General features: G+C 40.9%; 1 protein-coding gene across 1 annotated transcript in view; it reads right to left on the reverse strand.

Moving 5' to 3' along the window:
- LOC136684183 (transmembrane protease serine 13-like) overlaps nt 1–16768 on the reverse strand; it is a 30109-nt gene extending 13341 nt beyond the window's left edge. Inside the window, exons 1-7 of the mRNA XM_066659113.1 lie at nt 16633–16768; nt 12330–12516; nt 11957–12073; nt 11601–11717; nt 11267–11393; nt 9931–10026; nt 6304–6347 (exon numbers count right to left, since the gene is read on the reverse strand). Of these exons, the coding sequence (XP_066515210.1) occupies nt 6304–6347; nt 9931–10026; nt 11267–11393; nt 11601–11717; nt 11957–12073; nt 12330–12516; nt 16633–16659 (715 nt within the window). The 5' untranslated portion in view covers nt 16660–16768. The remainder of the gene's footprint in view (nt 1–6303; nt 6348–9930; nt 10027–11266; nt 11394–11600; nt 11718–11956; nt 12074–12329; nt 12517–16632) is intronic.

Below are 16768 nucleotides of genomic sequence, written 5' to 3' on the forward strand. Positions count from 1 at the left end.
AGCATCATCTGTCACGATGGGTTATCCAGTGACAATTCTTACACATCATAGTCTTAGAAATCTTTTAAATTTTGGTAAATATACTCTAACTATGCCTAGAATTAGAGATTATCATAGGCTCTTAGAACAAGAAGATGTCACCCTAGCAAGGTGTGTAACAGTAAATCCAGCTGAGAACTTGCCAACTCCAGAGGATGGTGAACCACATGACTGTGTACGAGACGTAGAGAGGTATTCGAGACTTAGATCTGATTTGCAAGCTATTCCGTTGAGTGAGGCTGAAGTGGAGTATTGGACTGATGGGTCCTGTTATCGTGTAGGAGATAAATTGAGGGCTGGCTATGCAATAGTAAGAGCACAGGGGACCGAATTTATTGTTGAAAAGGCTGAAGTGATTCCACAGCCTGCATCTGCACAACTTGCTGAACTTGTGGGGTTAACAGAAGCATGTATGTTGGCTGAAGGTAAGCGAGTGAACATATACATAGATTCGGCGTATGCCCATAATGTGTGTCATTTGTTTGGATCAGTGTGGAAAAACAGGGGGTTTAAGAAAACTGATGGGTCACCAATACAGCATCATGCTCAAATAATGAAACTGTTGCATGCTATGATGAAACCTAAAGAAATAGCAATAGCTAAATGTGCAGCTCATAAAATGGATGCATCAAGGGTCTCTCAAGGGAATAGAGCAGCTGATGGAGCTGCCAAAGCCATTACAGGAGCGGACAAACTCGGGGAAGTGTTTTTGGTAACTCATGAAGTGGACTTCGAAGAGAAGGTGACACTTAATGATGTACTTTTAATGCAGGAAGCTGTTCCTGAAATAGATAAACAATTGTGGTTAGATCGAGGTGCCAGCAGGGATTCTACTGGTCTTTGGAGAAACCATGAGGGGCTGATAGTAGCACCCCCGGACTTGTTAGGTCTGATGATTCAAGAGGCACATGGGTTAGCTCATGTGGCTAGGGGAGAAGTTAGGAGGAAGATTACAAAGGAGTATGGTTTTTGGGCACCATATTTGCTTGAACAGATTGATTACGTAATTGGCAGATGTATAATTTGTTTGAAAAATAATGTTCGCAGGGGGTTGATGGTTCCGCCTGGTTACATTCCAACACCAAGGGGTCCTATGCGTGAGTTAGTTGTGGACTTTGTTGACATGATAAAACCAGTTGAAGGTAAGAGGTATATGCTGGTTGTTGTGGACAGGTTTTCACGATGGCCTGAGGCATGTCCAACCAAGCGTAAGGATGCTCAGTCGGTTGCCAAGTTTTTGTGTAGAGAAGTCATAAGCAGGTGAGGACTTCCAGATCGAATATCCTCCGATAATGGGAGAGAGTTTGTGGATAAAACGGTGAAATTAATTTTGCAAAAATTAGGAATTAAACAGCGTCTGGGAGCTGTGTACCATCCGCAAAGTCAAGGGATTTGTGAAAAAATGAATGGTGTCTTGAAAAATCGGATTGTTAAAATCTGTCAGCACACGGGGTTAAATTGGATAGCAGCACTTCCATTAGCATTAATGGTTTGTCGCTCAAGTGAGCTGCGTGATTTACACATGACTCCTCATGAGTTGATGACAGGCAGACGAATGCCAACGCCATGTTTGCGTACAAGTGGGAAAGGTCCAAGTTTAGCTCTTTTAGAAGATGACATGAGAGCATATGTTTCATACTTAGCTAATTTACATAAAAGAATATCCACATACGTTTCAGAAAAGCAAAGAAAAGAGGAGGAGCAGGAGAGACTGGATGAGCAAAGGAAGAATACAGTGCAGCCTGGAGACAAGGTGTTTGTAAAGGTATTTAGAAGAAAATGGTATAACGAACGCAGAGAAGGACCTTTTGAAGTTGTTCGCAGTACTGGAACGGCAGTTCAAGTCAAGGGGTCTCCAACGTGGTATCATTTATCTCACTGTGTTAAAGCACCAAGTGAAGAGGAGCCTTTCTCAAAGGGAGGAGAGGTTGCAGGTTCAGGAGAACCAAAAGAACATGAGAGAGAAGAGGTTGAAAATAACATGCAAGAAACAAATCAGAGTAGATCTCCTGGAGAGGAGATTGTCCCTGGTTTGGATGATGCTGATGACTCTGTGTATATTTCTAATGATGCCAGACATGACACAGCAGATTGTAAACGAGACAAAAGGTTTGGAGAAATTGAATTTCAATATGTCCCAGAAACAGCAGGTCCTATTCCAGAAAGCAGTAATTCCATTTCAAAACAGTTCAGAGACTTGGATCAAGAGAAGAGTCCAAGACCAGTTCGGAAAAAGGTTAGACCTAAACGGTATGAGAACTAAAGAGAATGAAACTTTAAAGAATTTTACTTTTTCAGTGTCGAAAGTTAGTGAGGGGGTAAATGGATCACATCTAACTACACTAGTGCCTTTGATAATTTCAACAACGTCATCACCTTTCAAGACAGTGGTTAAAGCTAAATTAGGTAAAGCAGTTCATCTTCCCTGTAAATGTGGAAGATTTAATACAGGGGGTAATAGTCCTCCTGAGTGGAAAAATAGTCGTGGTGAAAAAGTGGTGTTAACAGGACCTGAAGTTGATCATTTGCCTCATGACCAGAGAAAGTATCTTTTGTTTAATGCCTTTAGGTGGTTCAGAGTTAGAGATGATTGTTCAATTCTTTTACGTAATGTTACATGGGAAGATCAAGGGGAATACACTTGTACTTATTTGGAACCAGAGCTTAAGTTTGTGCCATTTCAAAATGTGTGGAGAGAAGGGTACATAACTCGTACAGTGATAGTGATGATAAAGGACCAGAGTCCTATTGAAGTTTTTACATCTATTAAAAGAGTTCAGGACCAAACCACTATGGCAATAACTTTAAAGGTTACTAAAGAACAAATTAAGCCAATTACTTTAGCTCCAGAAATAAGTAAAGGAAATAATGTAACTAATCGGTATACTACTTTAGATATGCCATTAAAGAAGATGAATAGCACTACACTGCCAATGATGACTTCTGCTTCGGGTACATCTGAATCTAGCACAACTGTTGAAAATGGAAAAATAACAAGATCACATAATGTTGTAAAAGTAACCCAGACTCCAGAACTAATGTCCTTTCCATTGCAGAAGGAAGTAAACATAACACAGGGTCCAGAGTTAAATATGGAGCATGAAGTGAATATCAGTCAAGTGACTTTTGAAGCTAGAAACCCAATGGAAGACATGGATTCAAAGGGTTTAGTAACCACTGAGAAAATCATTTTAGAAGGGCAGAGAGAGTTTTTTGATTCTGACTGGACATCTGAAGAAATGACTGACCATTACCATGCATTACAGAAAAGAGAAGCAAAATGGAAAGCATATGGATTTGATTCTTCAGTGTTACAAATCACAGACCCATGGGCATCTAGAAATTTATGGTTTCAGCAAATAACCCATTCCGTAAGAATGAGTACGATGTTGACTGGTCCATGTGTGGTGAAAGTTCCATCACCAAGCACATGGCCATCAATTTTAGAGACAATACCAGAACCACTGCATGCTATGTGTCAATCTTATGCTTTATCGTGGTTAATATATCAGCAAAACTCTGAAGAAGATATAATAATGGCTTTATCAGTGCATTTGTTTAGACCTAGATTAAATTGTACTTGGTTGATGAAGTTGCCATATGTGAATTTCCTTAATCAGCATGAAAATATACTGACAGCACGGCCTGATGCGATGGAAGTAAAATCTGTGAAGACTAAAGACTGTTTTTGTTCCAATGATACTCACAATGGACAGGGGATGTTTATGGGAATATCTGATTGTGCTCGTTATAAGATGAATTTTAAAGAGCCTAAACCTAAGGACGTTTTGTTTAAAGTGAATTTTCATACACCAGATAGCAAACAGAGTAGAACATTAATGGTGCAGTATGACATTTTGCCTGTAAATGTGACTATAGGAAATTTTAAGGATATTTGGTGGGTTTGTGGAGATAAAGCATACATATTTCTACCATATGGATGGACAGGCTGTTGTTATATGGCAACATTAAAGCTTCCTTATGAGGTTTATACTCTCCAAAAAGTTGAAGCAACTGATGAAGGGAATTCTGAAGGTAATTCTGTGAGAAGAAAGAAAAGGGAAATGGCTCAGTTTCATAACTTGGAAGCATATCATTGGAGAATCAGTATAGGAGAAAAAATGGGGTATAGGATTATTCCCATGGTATGGTGTGACATTTTTAGCAGATCATATAGATAATATTACGTACACTTTACAAGGGTTTGCTAATGAAACAATAAGAGGGTTTCAGTATTTGTCAAATACTCAAAAAAGTCACAGATTAACTTTGTTGAAACATGACATGGCTCTGGATTACATTTTAGCTAAGCAAGGGGGTTTATGTGTAGCTTTAAATCTGACAGGGGATGCCTGTTATACTTTGATTCCGGATAATTCTGATAATATGACTAGTGTTATAGAAGCATTGAAGCATATAAGGGAGGCGTTTGGTCCATCAAAAGGAGCTGGATGGTCTGTGAATGCTTGGTTATTGGAGAAATTAGGACCACTAGGAGCAATGTTGGCTCAAGTTTTTGGAGCAGCTCTTTTAGCAGTGTGTATAATGTTTTGTTTTTGTACACTGTTGTTAACTTGTGCAAAAGCTATGATTTTGAAATGGGTTGGAGTTGTAATGCCTGGAAATCAAGTACAGATACCATTATTAAGTAGAACCGACTCAGGCAAACATGAGGAGGAAATGTTGGAAAACAACCTGGTAGAAAGATATCCATTTTGAATATCCACTATTATATATTTTTCATTCACTTATGATATTATCTTTTATTTTGTTAGGTTTATTATTTAGTAATCAATTATAAAGATTGTAGGATGAAGTATACACTGTAGCTTATAAAACGTATTAATCCATTAATGTTACTATTATTAAAGTTTAATTTGATGTTTATTTGCATATGTCATTTTTGCAAAAGATACTGGCTGTTGTTTCTTTCTTCCAGAAAGAAAAAGGGGGGAAGATCACTGTAAGGGAGGATGGTTGTTCGAGATTCCTGAAATGCTACAGGGATCCAAAAACTCAAAAGAGGACAATAAAACAGAAGGACTTTGAAAAGAATGGTGAAGACTTGCTGAAGCTCAATATGTCATCAACATCACATCAGAAGACAAAAGTTGCTGAAAAGACAATATTATGTCATATGTTTCTATTGAATTGTTTATTATTAGTAATCTTTGATAGTGATAAACCATTATATGAGTGATATTAAAAATTGTATCAACTGTGTATTATGAAGATTTATAGACTGATGAAATGTAATCTGTGTAAGTGTATTGAAATCTCAGAGTTTTTGTTTGTTTTATCGATATTAGGGCCAAGGGGTATGTCAGGTAGGGACAGGTCCACTGGAAGGTCCGATGGGTCGACCAGCCTGAATTTGGACATTGGTTTGATTTTATTTTCTGAGATTTTTATATACATATACTTAAGTCAACTCCCTACACATATAGAATAAATTTAATTGGATTGGAGTACAATTTTTTGTGATCGCCGGGCAGAGGGATCGTTGAGGGAATTTTTCCTGTCTAAAATGTTTGAAGGATTTTCAAGAAAGATTGCTGCCGGACAGGTTTTTTCGCCCTCACACTCCATGAAATTTTGTTACATCATAATGCAAGTGATGTTAAAATTGTGTGTAGGAAGGTATCACTTATTTGTTATGACATTTACATGTATGGGTTGCTTAAATTTTTACGAGACTTTAACAGTCTCGAAGGGAGGAAATTATGAGGTATATTTATCAGACAGCCTCATAAGACAGTATTAAGAAATGTTCAGTGTGTTTTTATGCTCAGCCATATGAACATAAGTATGTGCGTTACAGAGAGGGATGTTTAGGATAAGCTGTCAGTGAGGCAGGACACTATTAAATTTACACCCTCCCTTAAGTGCATGCAAATGTAAACTATTCTCTATGTTTGCCTTATTTGGAAAGGAGAGAACAATATAGGCGAAAGGATCCGAGCCAGCAGGGGAGAGGGACAAATAGACACGGGACAGAGATGATCGGAGCGCTCAATTGAACACTACTCTCTCACGGGATCCTTAAGAACCCGTAAGACACTGTTTTGGTAAATAAAGATGTATTTACACTTTTAACCGTGTCTGCGGAGATTCTTTTCCATCACCTGTCTTCACAACACAGCAAAAGTTAACAACAAGAGCGTATGAGAAAAGGAGACGGGTTGAGAAGGGAAAGAGATTTTAAAGATGCAGTTTTTTTAATCACAGACACATTAAATCTGGAGTGAAGTAGACGACCCTCACCACTGCAAAGAAGAGATGCTGTCTTCTCACCAGGACATGATGAACTGCAAACACACAATCACTATGAAACTTTTAAAGTAAAAACATAATACTGAACCCACAGCTTTTGCAATGACCTTAAGCCTCATGCTAAATATCTACAGTTTCCAATCACTACAGTTTTTCTCAGTAGCTTTGGAGCATTTCTTGAATCATTATTTATATTTGCATTATGTACATATCTCAAAACATTTCGTCAGCACCCTAGCAGCAGAGTACTGCACATACTGCAGCCTGCTCAAAGCCCAAGCAGGGAGGCCACACAACAGAGCATTGCAGTAGTCGACTCTGGAAGTTACAAATGCATGGGCTATGGTCTCAGCAGCATTGAATGATGTCTAATGATGTCACCAAGAGGAAGGATGTACAAAATAAAAAGCAGGGGCCCAAGAACAGAGCCCTGGAGGACACCATGTGACAAGGAGCATGTGTCAGATCGAAAACTTCCCATTGAAACAAACTGCTGCCTACCAGAAAGATAAGATTGAAACTAAGCTAATGCAGTAGCAGTTATGCCAAACATATTTTTGAGCTGAGTTAGTAAAAGGCTATGACACACTGTATCAAATGCTGCAGTAAGTTCCAATAGAACAAGCAGACTCATCAGTCCTTGATCAGCTGACATCAGTAAATTATTGACAACAAGAGCAGTTTCAGTGCTGTGATTCCTCCTAAATCCTGATTGGAAGACTTCAAACAGATCACATGATTCAATATGTTCTGTTAACTGAGCAGCTACTATTCGCTCCAACAGTTTGGCAAGGAAAGGGAGATTAGAGATGAGCCTATCTCAGGATCTAAACCAGGCTTCTTGAGAACTGGAGTAATAGCTGCCAGTTTCAAAGAAACTGGGACCAATCCTGAGCTAAGTGAAGCATTGATAACCTTGGTAATAAGAGGACAGATATATAGAGAACAGGCTTTCACCTGTTGTGTTGGAAAAGGGTCTAATTGACATGAAGTTGCCCTTGAGAAATTAATAATCTGTGAAACATACTGTTGGTTTACAGTATTGAAGATAGAAAAATAGCTGCTGCTGAACTGAAAACAGTTGTGGAATGTTTAGGCTAGTTGCAGTAGGCTGAAACTCTGAGTAAATTGTATGTATTTTATGATTGAAAAAGTTCATGAACCGAGAGCAGAGTTCAGCCGACTGAACCATAGGGAAACTTTTCCCAGGGCTCAATAGCTTATTGACAGTTGAAAAGAGAGCTCTAGGGTTACCGTGGGCACCATGAATAACATCAGAATAACAGAGCGTTTTAGCTAATTTTTTCCTTATAAACCAAGACATGATCACTGTAAGCAAGGGCATGCACATTCAGGCCAGTTCTGTTTGAAAGACATTCAAGCTGACGACCAAAAGCTTTCAGCTTGCACAGCTCAGCAGTATACCAGGGAGCAGGCTGAGAAAATGTAGCCAAGCGTGTTCTTAGAGGTGCCAGGTGGTTTAAAATATGTGACAATGTTTCATCATAGTGGGTCATTAGCAAATCAGGATCTAAACAATCAGGTACCGGACTGATATTTTTAAGGCTCCGGAATGTAAACTGACGTGATTGATGCTGCCCTCGCTGTTGACATGTTGTTGACAACAAAAGGATGTGCTGTTTGTACAACCCCAATTCCAATAAAGTTGGTTCGTGTAAAACATGAATAAAAACAATACGATGAATTGCAAATCTTTTTCAAACTATATTCAACTGAATACACTACAAAGACAACATATTTAATGTTCAAATGGATAAACTTTATTATTTTTTGTTAATTTTCATTCATTTTTTAATTGATGCCTGCAACACATTCCAAAAGAGTTGGGACAGGGTCAACAAAAGACAGGGAAAGTTGAGGAATGCTCAAAAAACACCTGTTTGGAACATTCCACAGATGAACAGGTTTTGGGAACAGGTGAGTGTCATGATTGGGTATAAAGGGAGCATCCCCGAATGGCTTAATCATTCGCAAGCAAAGATGGGGAGCGTTTCAGCACTTTGCGAACAACTGCCTGAGCAATCATACAACAATTTAAGAACAACATTTCTTAACGTACAATTGCAAGGAATTTAGGGATTTTATCATCTACAGTCCATAATATCTTCAAAAGATTCAGAAAATCTGGAGAAATCTCTGTAACTACGCGGCGAGGCCGAAAACCAACATTGAATGACCTTCGACCCCTCAGACGGCACTGCATTAAAAACCGACATCATTCTGTAACGGATATTACCACATGGGCTCAGTTTGAACACAGTTTGTTGCTCCATCTACAAGTGCAAGTTAAAACTCTACCATGTAAAGCTAAAGTCATATATCAACAACACCCAGAAACACCACCGGCTTCTCAGGGCTTGAGCTCTTCTGAGATGGACTGTTTTTGGAAATCATGGGGCCTGCCTGCAGTCCAGACCTGCCTCTCATTGAAAATGTGTGGCACATTATGAAGCACAATATACAACAGCGTAGATCCTGGACTGTTGAGCAACTGAAGTTGTACATCGACCAAGAATGGGAAAGAATTCAACCTACAAAGCTTCAACAATTGGTGTCCTCAGTTCCCAAATGCTTACTGACTGTTGTTAAAAGGAAAGGTGATGTAACGCAGTAGTAAACGTGTCCCTGTCCCAAATTTTGGAACGTGCTGCAGGCCTCAAATTCAAAATGAGTGAATATTGGCAAAAAAACAAAGTTTATCCATTTGAACATTAAATAGCTTGTCTTTGTAGTGTATTCAATTGAATATAGGTTAAAAAGGATTTGAAAATCATCGTATTCTGTTTTTATTAATGTTTTGTACAATGTCCCAACTTCATTGGAATTGGGGTTGTACAAAATGAAAGAGAAATGGCTTTTATGAGATGCACAAGTTTGAACCAGTAATTTTGAAAAATTAATTTCTGCTCTGAGGAATGCTCCAAAGCAACATTAGAAATATTGTAATAAAAGAAAAGGTTGTAAATGCTTAATGAAATATGTTTTGGAGAAAACATTGTGTGGCCTAATTTCGCTCCTTGTGCTATAATTTGCCCACATGGGGGTGATGTACAACTTACATGGATGAAAGTGTTAGCAACAAATTTATATGGTACTAAATATGGCTTCTAACCAACTCCATATATATTCACTCACACACGGTTAGGAATTGAAACACAAGTGTATTATTTCTCACTTACTAACTCACATTTCATGACTCCTCCACATGGGGGAGCTGTTACGCTTTGAATCAGTGACACGCGTACGTGTTTTATCCATGAGGCTAAATGCTGATAAGACAAACTAATATATTCACTGTTTAAGAGTCCAAGCAGCCTTCAGGAATGGGAATTATGATTACATCTGATTTACAGAGCTACAGTTTATCCTTTGTTAAATACCTTTCTTTTTTCCCCCCCTTTTTTTAATAAAACTGGTTTGCTAATTTCAATACAGCTGGATAAAACTTGTAAAATTATGGTACATGATAAAACTGGTTTAGACTGGTATGAGCTGGTTTATGCTGGTGTGAGCTAGTTTTAGATAGTTTAAGCTGGTTTGTGGGGATTTTAATTGATTCAAGCTGGTTGCAGCTATTGTTATGTCTGTATTCCTCACCTGACTTGAAGTCTCCCCTGGATGTAATCTGCAGACTGGTCACTCACGAAGAGAAACAAAGGCGAACTCGATACAATGGTTTTGTACGGATAACTCCTGAACAACAGACACATTTACTGTAAATATCCATCATTATTTAAAAGTAATAATAACCAATATATGGATATTAAGAACCCAAAATATAATAAGCACACAATGCCCCTGATAGCAAGGAGACAGCGGATGGTCCACTGAGGGCAAAGTTGAAGGTCCACTGGCAATTTGCATAGCATTTTCTGGGCACACCACTGGTGATTAAATGGAATTTTAGACAAAATGCCACATTTTAGCAATTCTCCATTCACAGTCCTATTTATTAATTTTCCTTCATTTTGTTCTTTTGTTATTCTTTATAAATTAGATTAGTAAATAATTTGAATTAGCATAGTGTCAACAGTTTCAGCATAATCATTTTATATCAGGCTTATACTCATTATCTCTCATAGTTGTTGGTAATATTTGTATTAGTTTTTCAGAGTAAAAGTCTCTGAATTTAAAATCTGGTTGAAGAGCTTAAAAATTATTTATGTGCTGTACAGGACAGCGTGGTCCGATGGTGGACGAGCAGTGGTGTCTCAACTTTTTTTTTATTGTGTTTAAGTGTTTTCCTCAAGGGCGGTGGCGCAGCAGGTAGCGTCGCAGTCACACAGCTCCAGGGACCTGGAGGTTGTGGGTTCAATTCCCACTCCGGGTGACTGTCTGTGAGGAGTTAGTGTGTTCTCCCTGTGTCTGCGTGGGTTTCCTCCGGGTGCTCTGGTTTCCTCCCACAGTCCAAAAACACACGTTGGTAGGTGGATTGGTGACTCAAAAGTGTCCGTAGGTGTGAGTGAATGTGTCTGTGTTGCCCTGTGAAGGACTGGCGCCCCCTCCAGGGTGTATTCTTGCCTTGCGCCCAGTGATTCCAGGTAGGCTCTGGACCCCCGTGACCCTGAATTGGATAAGCGGTTACAGATAATGAATGAATGTTTTCCTCAAAGCATGCTGAGATACAATGACATTGTGTTAGGGGCAGTTTGAAACGACACAGTTGATTTTCTCATATCAAGGAGGAAGCATGTGCCTAGCAGACTTTGATCAGGGCTTTAGCCTGGTAGCATGATGTGACCGGGGAGAACCAGCAAGAATTGGCAAATTGGAGATCATGGTGTATTTCTTGTAGTGATTAAATTCATTCATTATCTGTAACAGCTTGTCTAGTTTAGGGGCATATTTTCATGTATCCTAAAACAGTTTAGAAGGTCTATCATGTAGAGGGACTTGATCTTTGCAATTTAATGTGTGATAGTCACTCACTCACCCTCTGAATCCGAGCTGTTGGCAGGTTTGATCTGACAGGCTCTGGCTCCATCCAGCAACACACACAGGAAGAAAGTGACTGGTGTTAGAGGTCAGGACTTGCAGTTCATTTCCTGTCCCAAACCTTACTGCAGAGGAAAGCAGGGGTCATTAGTGCATGTCTGCACCTGGTCTCACAGTGTCAAATATTACTCCAGAGCACACATATAACAACAAAGACAACACACATCTCTGTTTATTAGGGCTCACACGTTCACACAGTTTGAAAGAAATTGTAAAGTGCTGTGATTGTGAAGGTTTTAATTAGTTAGATGATTGTGTTTCTTGTCACTGACCACAGTTATACTCATCACTTCCACTCATGCAGTCCACCTGTCCATCACAGAAAACTGCTGAGGTGGGGCAACTGTCCAACTGCGAACCTTTGGACAATTTTGACATCCCATAACGCACTAAACAGAGATCAGAGGTCAGAATAAAATCACTCACAAAAAGAGAATTGAATTTTCAACTGAAGGCTCTGGCCATTCCCAATGTAAGTGGATGCAGCTGTGGGCAATATAATAGGCAAAGCTAGGGATATTTCATTTTTTTTATGCAATACTCCACAGCCTAACAACTCCTCTAGGTCAAAATATAGCTAATGATGAGGGTTATGTTAATGTATAAACATAAGGAAACATTCTCCCACCTCCCAACCACACGGCAATTGCAATGAGAACCAGGATGAGGACACAACCTCCTGAGCCTCCATAGCAGCGTGCTCTGTGCCTCTGTGTCACCACTAGTCTGGTCTGGGAAGAATCAGCTGAAGCACAGTTGAGATTTTAGTCAGTCTGTCAAAGTGTTTAAAGCAATATTCATGTGACTGAGTGTTTTTTCATTACTTTTAGATTTGTTTCTGTGGGGTGCAACTTACATGAGATGATGAATCACAATAGTGTTGTGTGTTGCCCAGTTGTGTGTAGAATATAGAGCACATGTGTTTGTGTGTAGCACTTGTGTATGGAAGGTGGAGCAGATATGCGTGTGTGTGTGTGTGTGTGTGTGTGTGTGTGTAGTACCTGCTTGGACCTGGTTGTGTATTGAAGGTAGAGTAGGTGTGTGTGGGGCAGGTGTTGGAGGTAGAGGGTGGTGAATGTAGAAGGGGACAAAGGCTGGAGTGCTGGGCATTGTCTGAGCAAAGACATAAGGAGGAGGAGGTTCATTTGGCTTCACCACAGAATAATACGGAGGGGGCCTTTCTTCCCACTGAAATAAACACATACACACTTTAAATGTCTAAAAGTGAATAATGGTGTCTCATTGTACACAAAAAGCTTGTGTAACATTCATAGAAGATCCCAAAATAATGTGGGACAACTGCACAAGTCAAGCAGCAGTTAGTGGTCACAAAACACACGTGGGCCACTTCTGGCAGAGGTATGCCTGTGTAGGCTGTGGCAACCACAGTATGAGACAAACATGGCACAAATCCTGACCTTTGATGACATGTGGCCCTCAATTTGGGTATTTGTGGCCCTTGTGGCAAGCAGGAGTGAGCTGCCCCAGTACTGTCCTTTCATATTGAAAGTGAGCCATGAAAATATGGGATGTGGGCTAGACCAGGCTTAGATTCATTTTATTTGGAGTTTTATTGGTTGAATACCATCAAATAATTACAGCAATGAACTAATTTATAATGCAAAGTATTCGACTAGGGGCTGCTACTACATCAGATGGGTTGGCAGATTCCATCTACATCAGTACAAGCACTGGATTAGAATTTTTAGAATCACTTTATTATCCATAAAGACAAGGATGAAGAGATTAAGAACAGGGACACAGCTTCCCTTGCCTGGAGTAGGGTTACTGGGGCCTCACCCTGGAGCCAGGCCTGGGGGAGGGGCTCCTTGGCGGTTGTCGGTGCCTGTTGTGGTAGCAATCCCCGCACTCGGTGGTGGAGCCCCGGGTGAGGGAGGCTGTCAAGCTGAAGAAAGAGTCCTATCGAGCCTGGTTGGCACGGGGGACTCTGGAGGCAGCTGACAGGTACAGAGGAGCCAAGTGGCTTGCGGCTTCGAGAAGTTTCTGGCAAACTCTGAGAAGTTTCAGGCGACTCAGAAGGGGTGTGATAAAGCTCAGGGATGTAATGGTGGGAGGTGTTCTCTATGGGTAGAGTCAGGCGAGAGGCCTGAGACGACGTAGGGTCGACTCAAAATAATAGAGGGGTTCGATATTTGGTTCCCTTCTTTATTTACACACCAGACTTTACATCACTATTTACAATATATACAAGCGCACTCCATGAATACAGAAATTAGCAAAAAAAACTCTATTAGCAGAGACAAAAAGATATAAAGACGAGAAAGTCAATTGAGTCTTATTATACACTTAAAGTTATGTTATATGTTATATCGCTACGGTCTAGCAGAGTGTTCTCCATCTTTTACCCTTGTGTGGTATATATATATATATATATATATATATATATATATATATATATATATATATATATATATATATATATATATATATATATATAGGTAGCCCTGCTCCCTAGAATATACCATTCCCTAAAGAGGTAAAAGTTATTGTATCTTGGATACACAAGTTTCATAAGCAATAAATATAACAATGAACTAACAACATTCCCAACATCGATTCATTTAGAGCCATGGCATGTTTTACATTTATTAATAATATCAATATTTATTAGTTAATATATTTTCCTTCTTCTAGATGCTAATTCTCCCTTCTCTCTATGGAGAATGGATTCAACCAAGTAAAACTCAGCATCAAGAGATAGTACTCTTTTCCCTCTCACATGACCCATCTGCAGGTGAGTAAGTACAGGTAAGTATACATATAAGGATTTCTCTTGGTGATGTGTCAGAGGTACTGTACATCATCACAAGGGGAAAGCGGCTTTCCACCAACACTGTATATGGTGGTAGTTGTTGACCTCGACTGGGGACGTCACTAGGCAGTGGAAGCAATACTTCGAGGATCTTTTCAATCCCACCAGCATGTCTTCCGCAGAGGAAGTAGAGTTTGGGGACCCCATGGGGGGCTCATCTATCACTGGGGCTGAGGTGGCCGAGGTGGTAGGAAAACTCCTTGGCGCTAGGGGGTGGAGGAAGTTCGCCCTGGGTTCCTCAAGGCTCTGGATGTTGTGGGGCTGTCCTGGTTGACACGTCTTTGCAACATCACGTGGACATCGGGGGCAGTGCCTCTGGACTGGCAGACTGGGGTGGTGGTTCCCCTTTTTAAAAAGGGGCATCGGAGGGTGTGTTCCAACTATAGGGGGATCACACTCCTCAGCCTCCCCAGTAAGGTCCATGCGGGGGTACTGGAGAAGAGAGTCCGACTGATAGTTGAACCTTGGATACAGGAGGAACAATGCAGATTCCGCCCCGGTCATGGAACACAGGACCAGCACTTTACCCTTGCTAGGATCCTGGAGGGTGCGTGGGAGTTTGCTCAACCAGTCTACATGTGTTTTGTGAATCTGGAGAAGGCATTCGACCGTGTCCCTTGGGATATTCTGTGGGGGTGCTCGGGGAGTATGGGGTACTGGACTCTTTGGTACAAGCCATCCAGTCCCTTTATAAACAGAGCAGGAGTCTGGTTCGTATGGCTGGCAGTAAGAGTTGGACTCTGTCAAGGCTGCCCATTGTCATCGGTTCTCTTCATAATTTTTATGGACAGAATTTCTCGGCGTAGCCAAGTAGCGGAAGGTGTCCGGTTTGGTGGTCTCAGGATTCCATGTCTGCTTGTTGGGGATTATGTGGTCTTGTTGGCTTCATCGAGCCAGGACCTCTTGCTGGACCAGTTTGCAGTCGAGTGTGAAGCGGTAGGGATGAGAATCAGCATCTCCAAGTCCGAGCCCATGGTACTCAGTCGGAAAAGCGTGGAGTGCTCTCTCCAGGTTGGAAGTGAGATTCTACCTCAAGTGGAGGAGTTTAAATACCTCGGGGTCTTGTTCACGAGTGAAAGAAAGATGGAGCGGGAGATTGACAGACAGATCTGTGCACCGTCAACAGTAATGCAGGCTCTGTACCGGTTTGTTGTGGTGAAGAGAGAGCTGAGCAGAAAAGCAAAGCTCTCGATTTACCGTTCGATCAACGTCCCAACCCTCACCTATGGCCACAAGCTTTGGGTAGTGACCGAAAGAACAAGATCGCGGGTACAAGCGGCTGAAATGAGTTTTCTCCGCAGGGTGTCTGGACTCTCCCTTAGAGACAGGGTTAGGAACTCGGACATCCGGGAGAGACTGCTCCTCCACGTCTAGAGGAGCCAGTTGAGGTGATTCGGGCATCTGGTCCAGATGCCTCCTGGATGCCTCCCTGGTGAGGTGTTCCCAGCATGTCCAACGGGGAGGAGGCCCGGGGCAGACCAAGAACACGCTGGAGAGACTACATGTCTCGACTGGCCTGGTAACGCCTCGGTATACCCCCGGAGGAGGTGGAGAAGGTGGCTGGGGAGAGGGAGGTCTGGGTTTCTTTGCTCAGACTGCTTCCCCTGCGACTCGGACCCAGATAAGCGGTGGATAATGGATGGATGGATGGATGGATGGATGGACTTTATTGGCCACTGTGTTTGCACACAGGAATTTGTTCTCCACATTTAACCCAATCCGTGCATTGAAACACACATTTACACACACACTAGTTAACACTAGGGGGCAGTGAGCAGTTCTAGCCACAGCGCCCAGAGAGCAGTTGAGGGTTAGGGCACTTCAGTCATGATCTGCTGGTTCTAGGGATCGAACTGTCAACCCTCCGGTTACAAGCTTTTTCACAAGTTTGTAACGCATTCTTAATGTGAAACAGATGTATTTCATCATCTGTAAGCACTTCATCCTTCAATGTGGTTCAAAGTTTCCCCAGTGCAAGGCATAAACACATTTTATCAGGACACATCACACATGCACCCAGACATGCCTGTGGATAATTTTACACACTCACACAGTCACTCACACCTGTAGACACTTTCACACAGTGTATCCACGTACTATGTGTTTGTTGGAACTGATAAAAAAAGGGACCAGAACCATCACATTTATGAAGTAAAAAAAAATTGCAGTGAATCTGTATTTTAAAACTACTAACTACTACAACTAAACTACTATTTTAAACAACCGAAAGTTCTTTTAAAGGAAATATCCACATTACATCCAGAAAAGCATGTTGTGAAATAACTGATGATGATATTGAAAAATTCGTATTGTCCATCTCCATGTCTATGGTAAAGTTTGACACTCAGAGTACAGTAATTTCCCCTGATTTCCAGTGTATAGTTACAGGGTGAATAATTCACAATCTGTAAGCTTTAAACTCTCAATCATTATATAAATGCAGAAAAATAGTAACTCGGAGTGAGCTGTACCTGTATGTTGGTCTGTGTGTCCTCCATCACAAAGTGGGATGATTAGAAATAAAAAATTAAATTTGTGCCGAATGTTTACTGCTTTCTCTCTCTGTTACTTTGCAATGTCACCCAACGCCGTTATCATAACAGCAGA

This window comes from Hoplias malabaricus, chromosome 2, assembly GCF_029633855.1.
Source record: "Hoplias malabaricus isolate fHopMal1 chromosome 2, fHopMal1.hap1, whole genome shotgun sequence".
NCBI classification, from domain to species: Eukaryota; Metazoa; Chordata; class Actinopteri; order Characiformes; family Erythrinidae; genus Hoplias; species Hoplias malabaricus.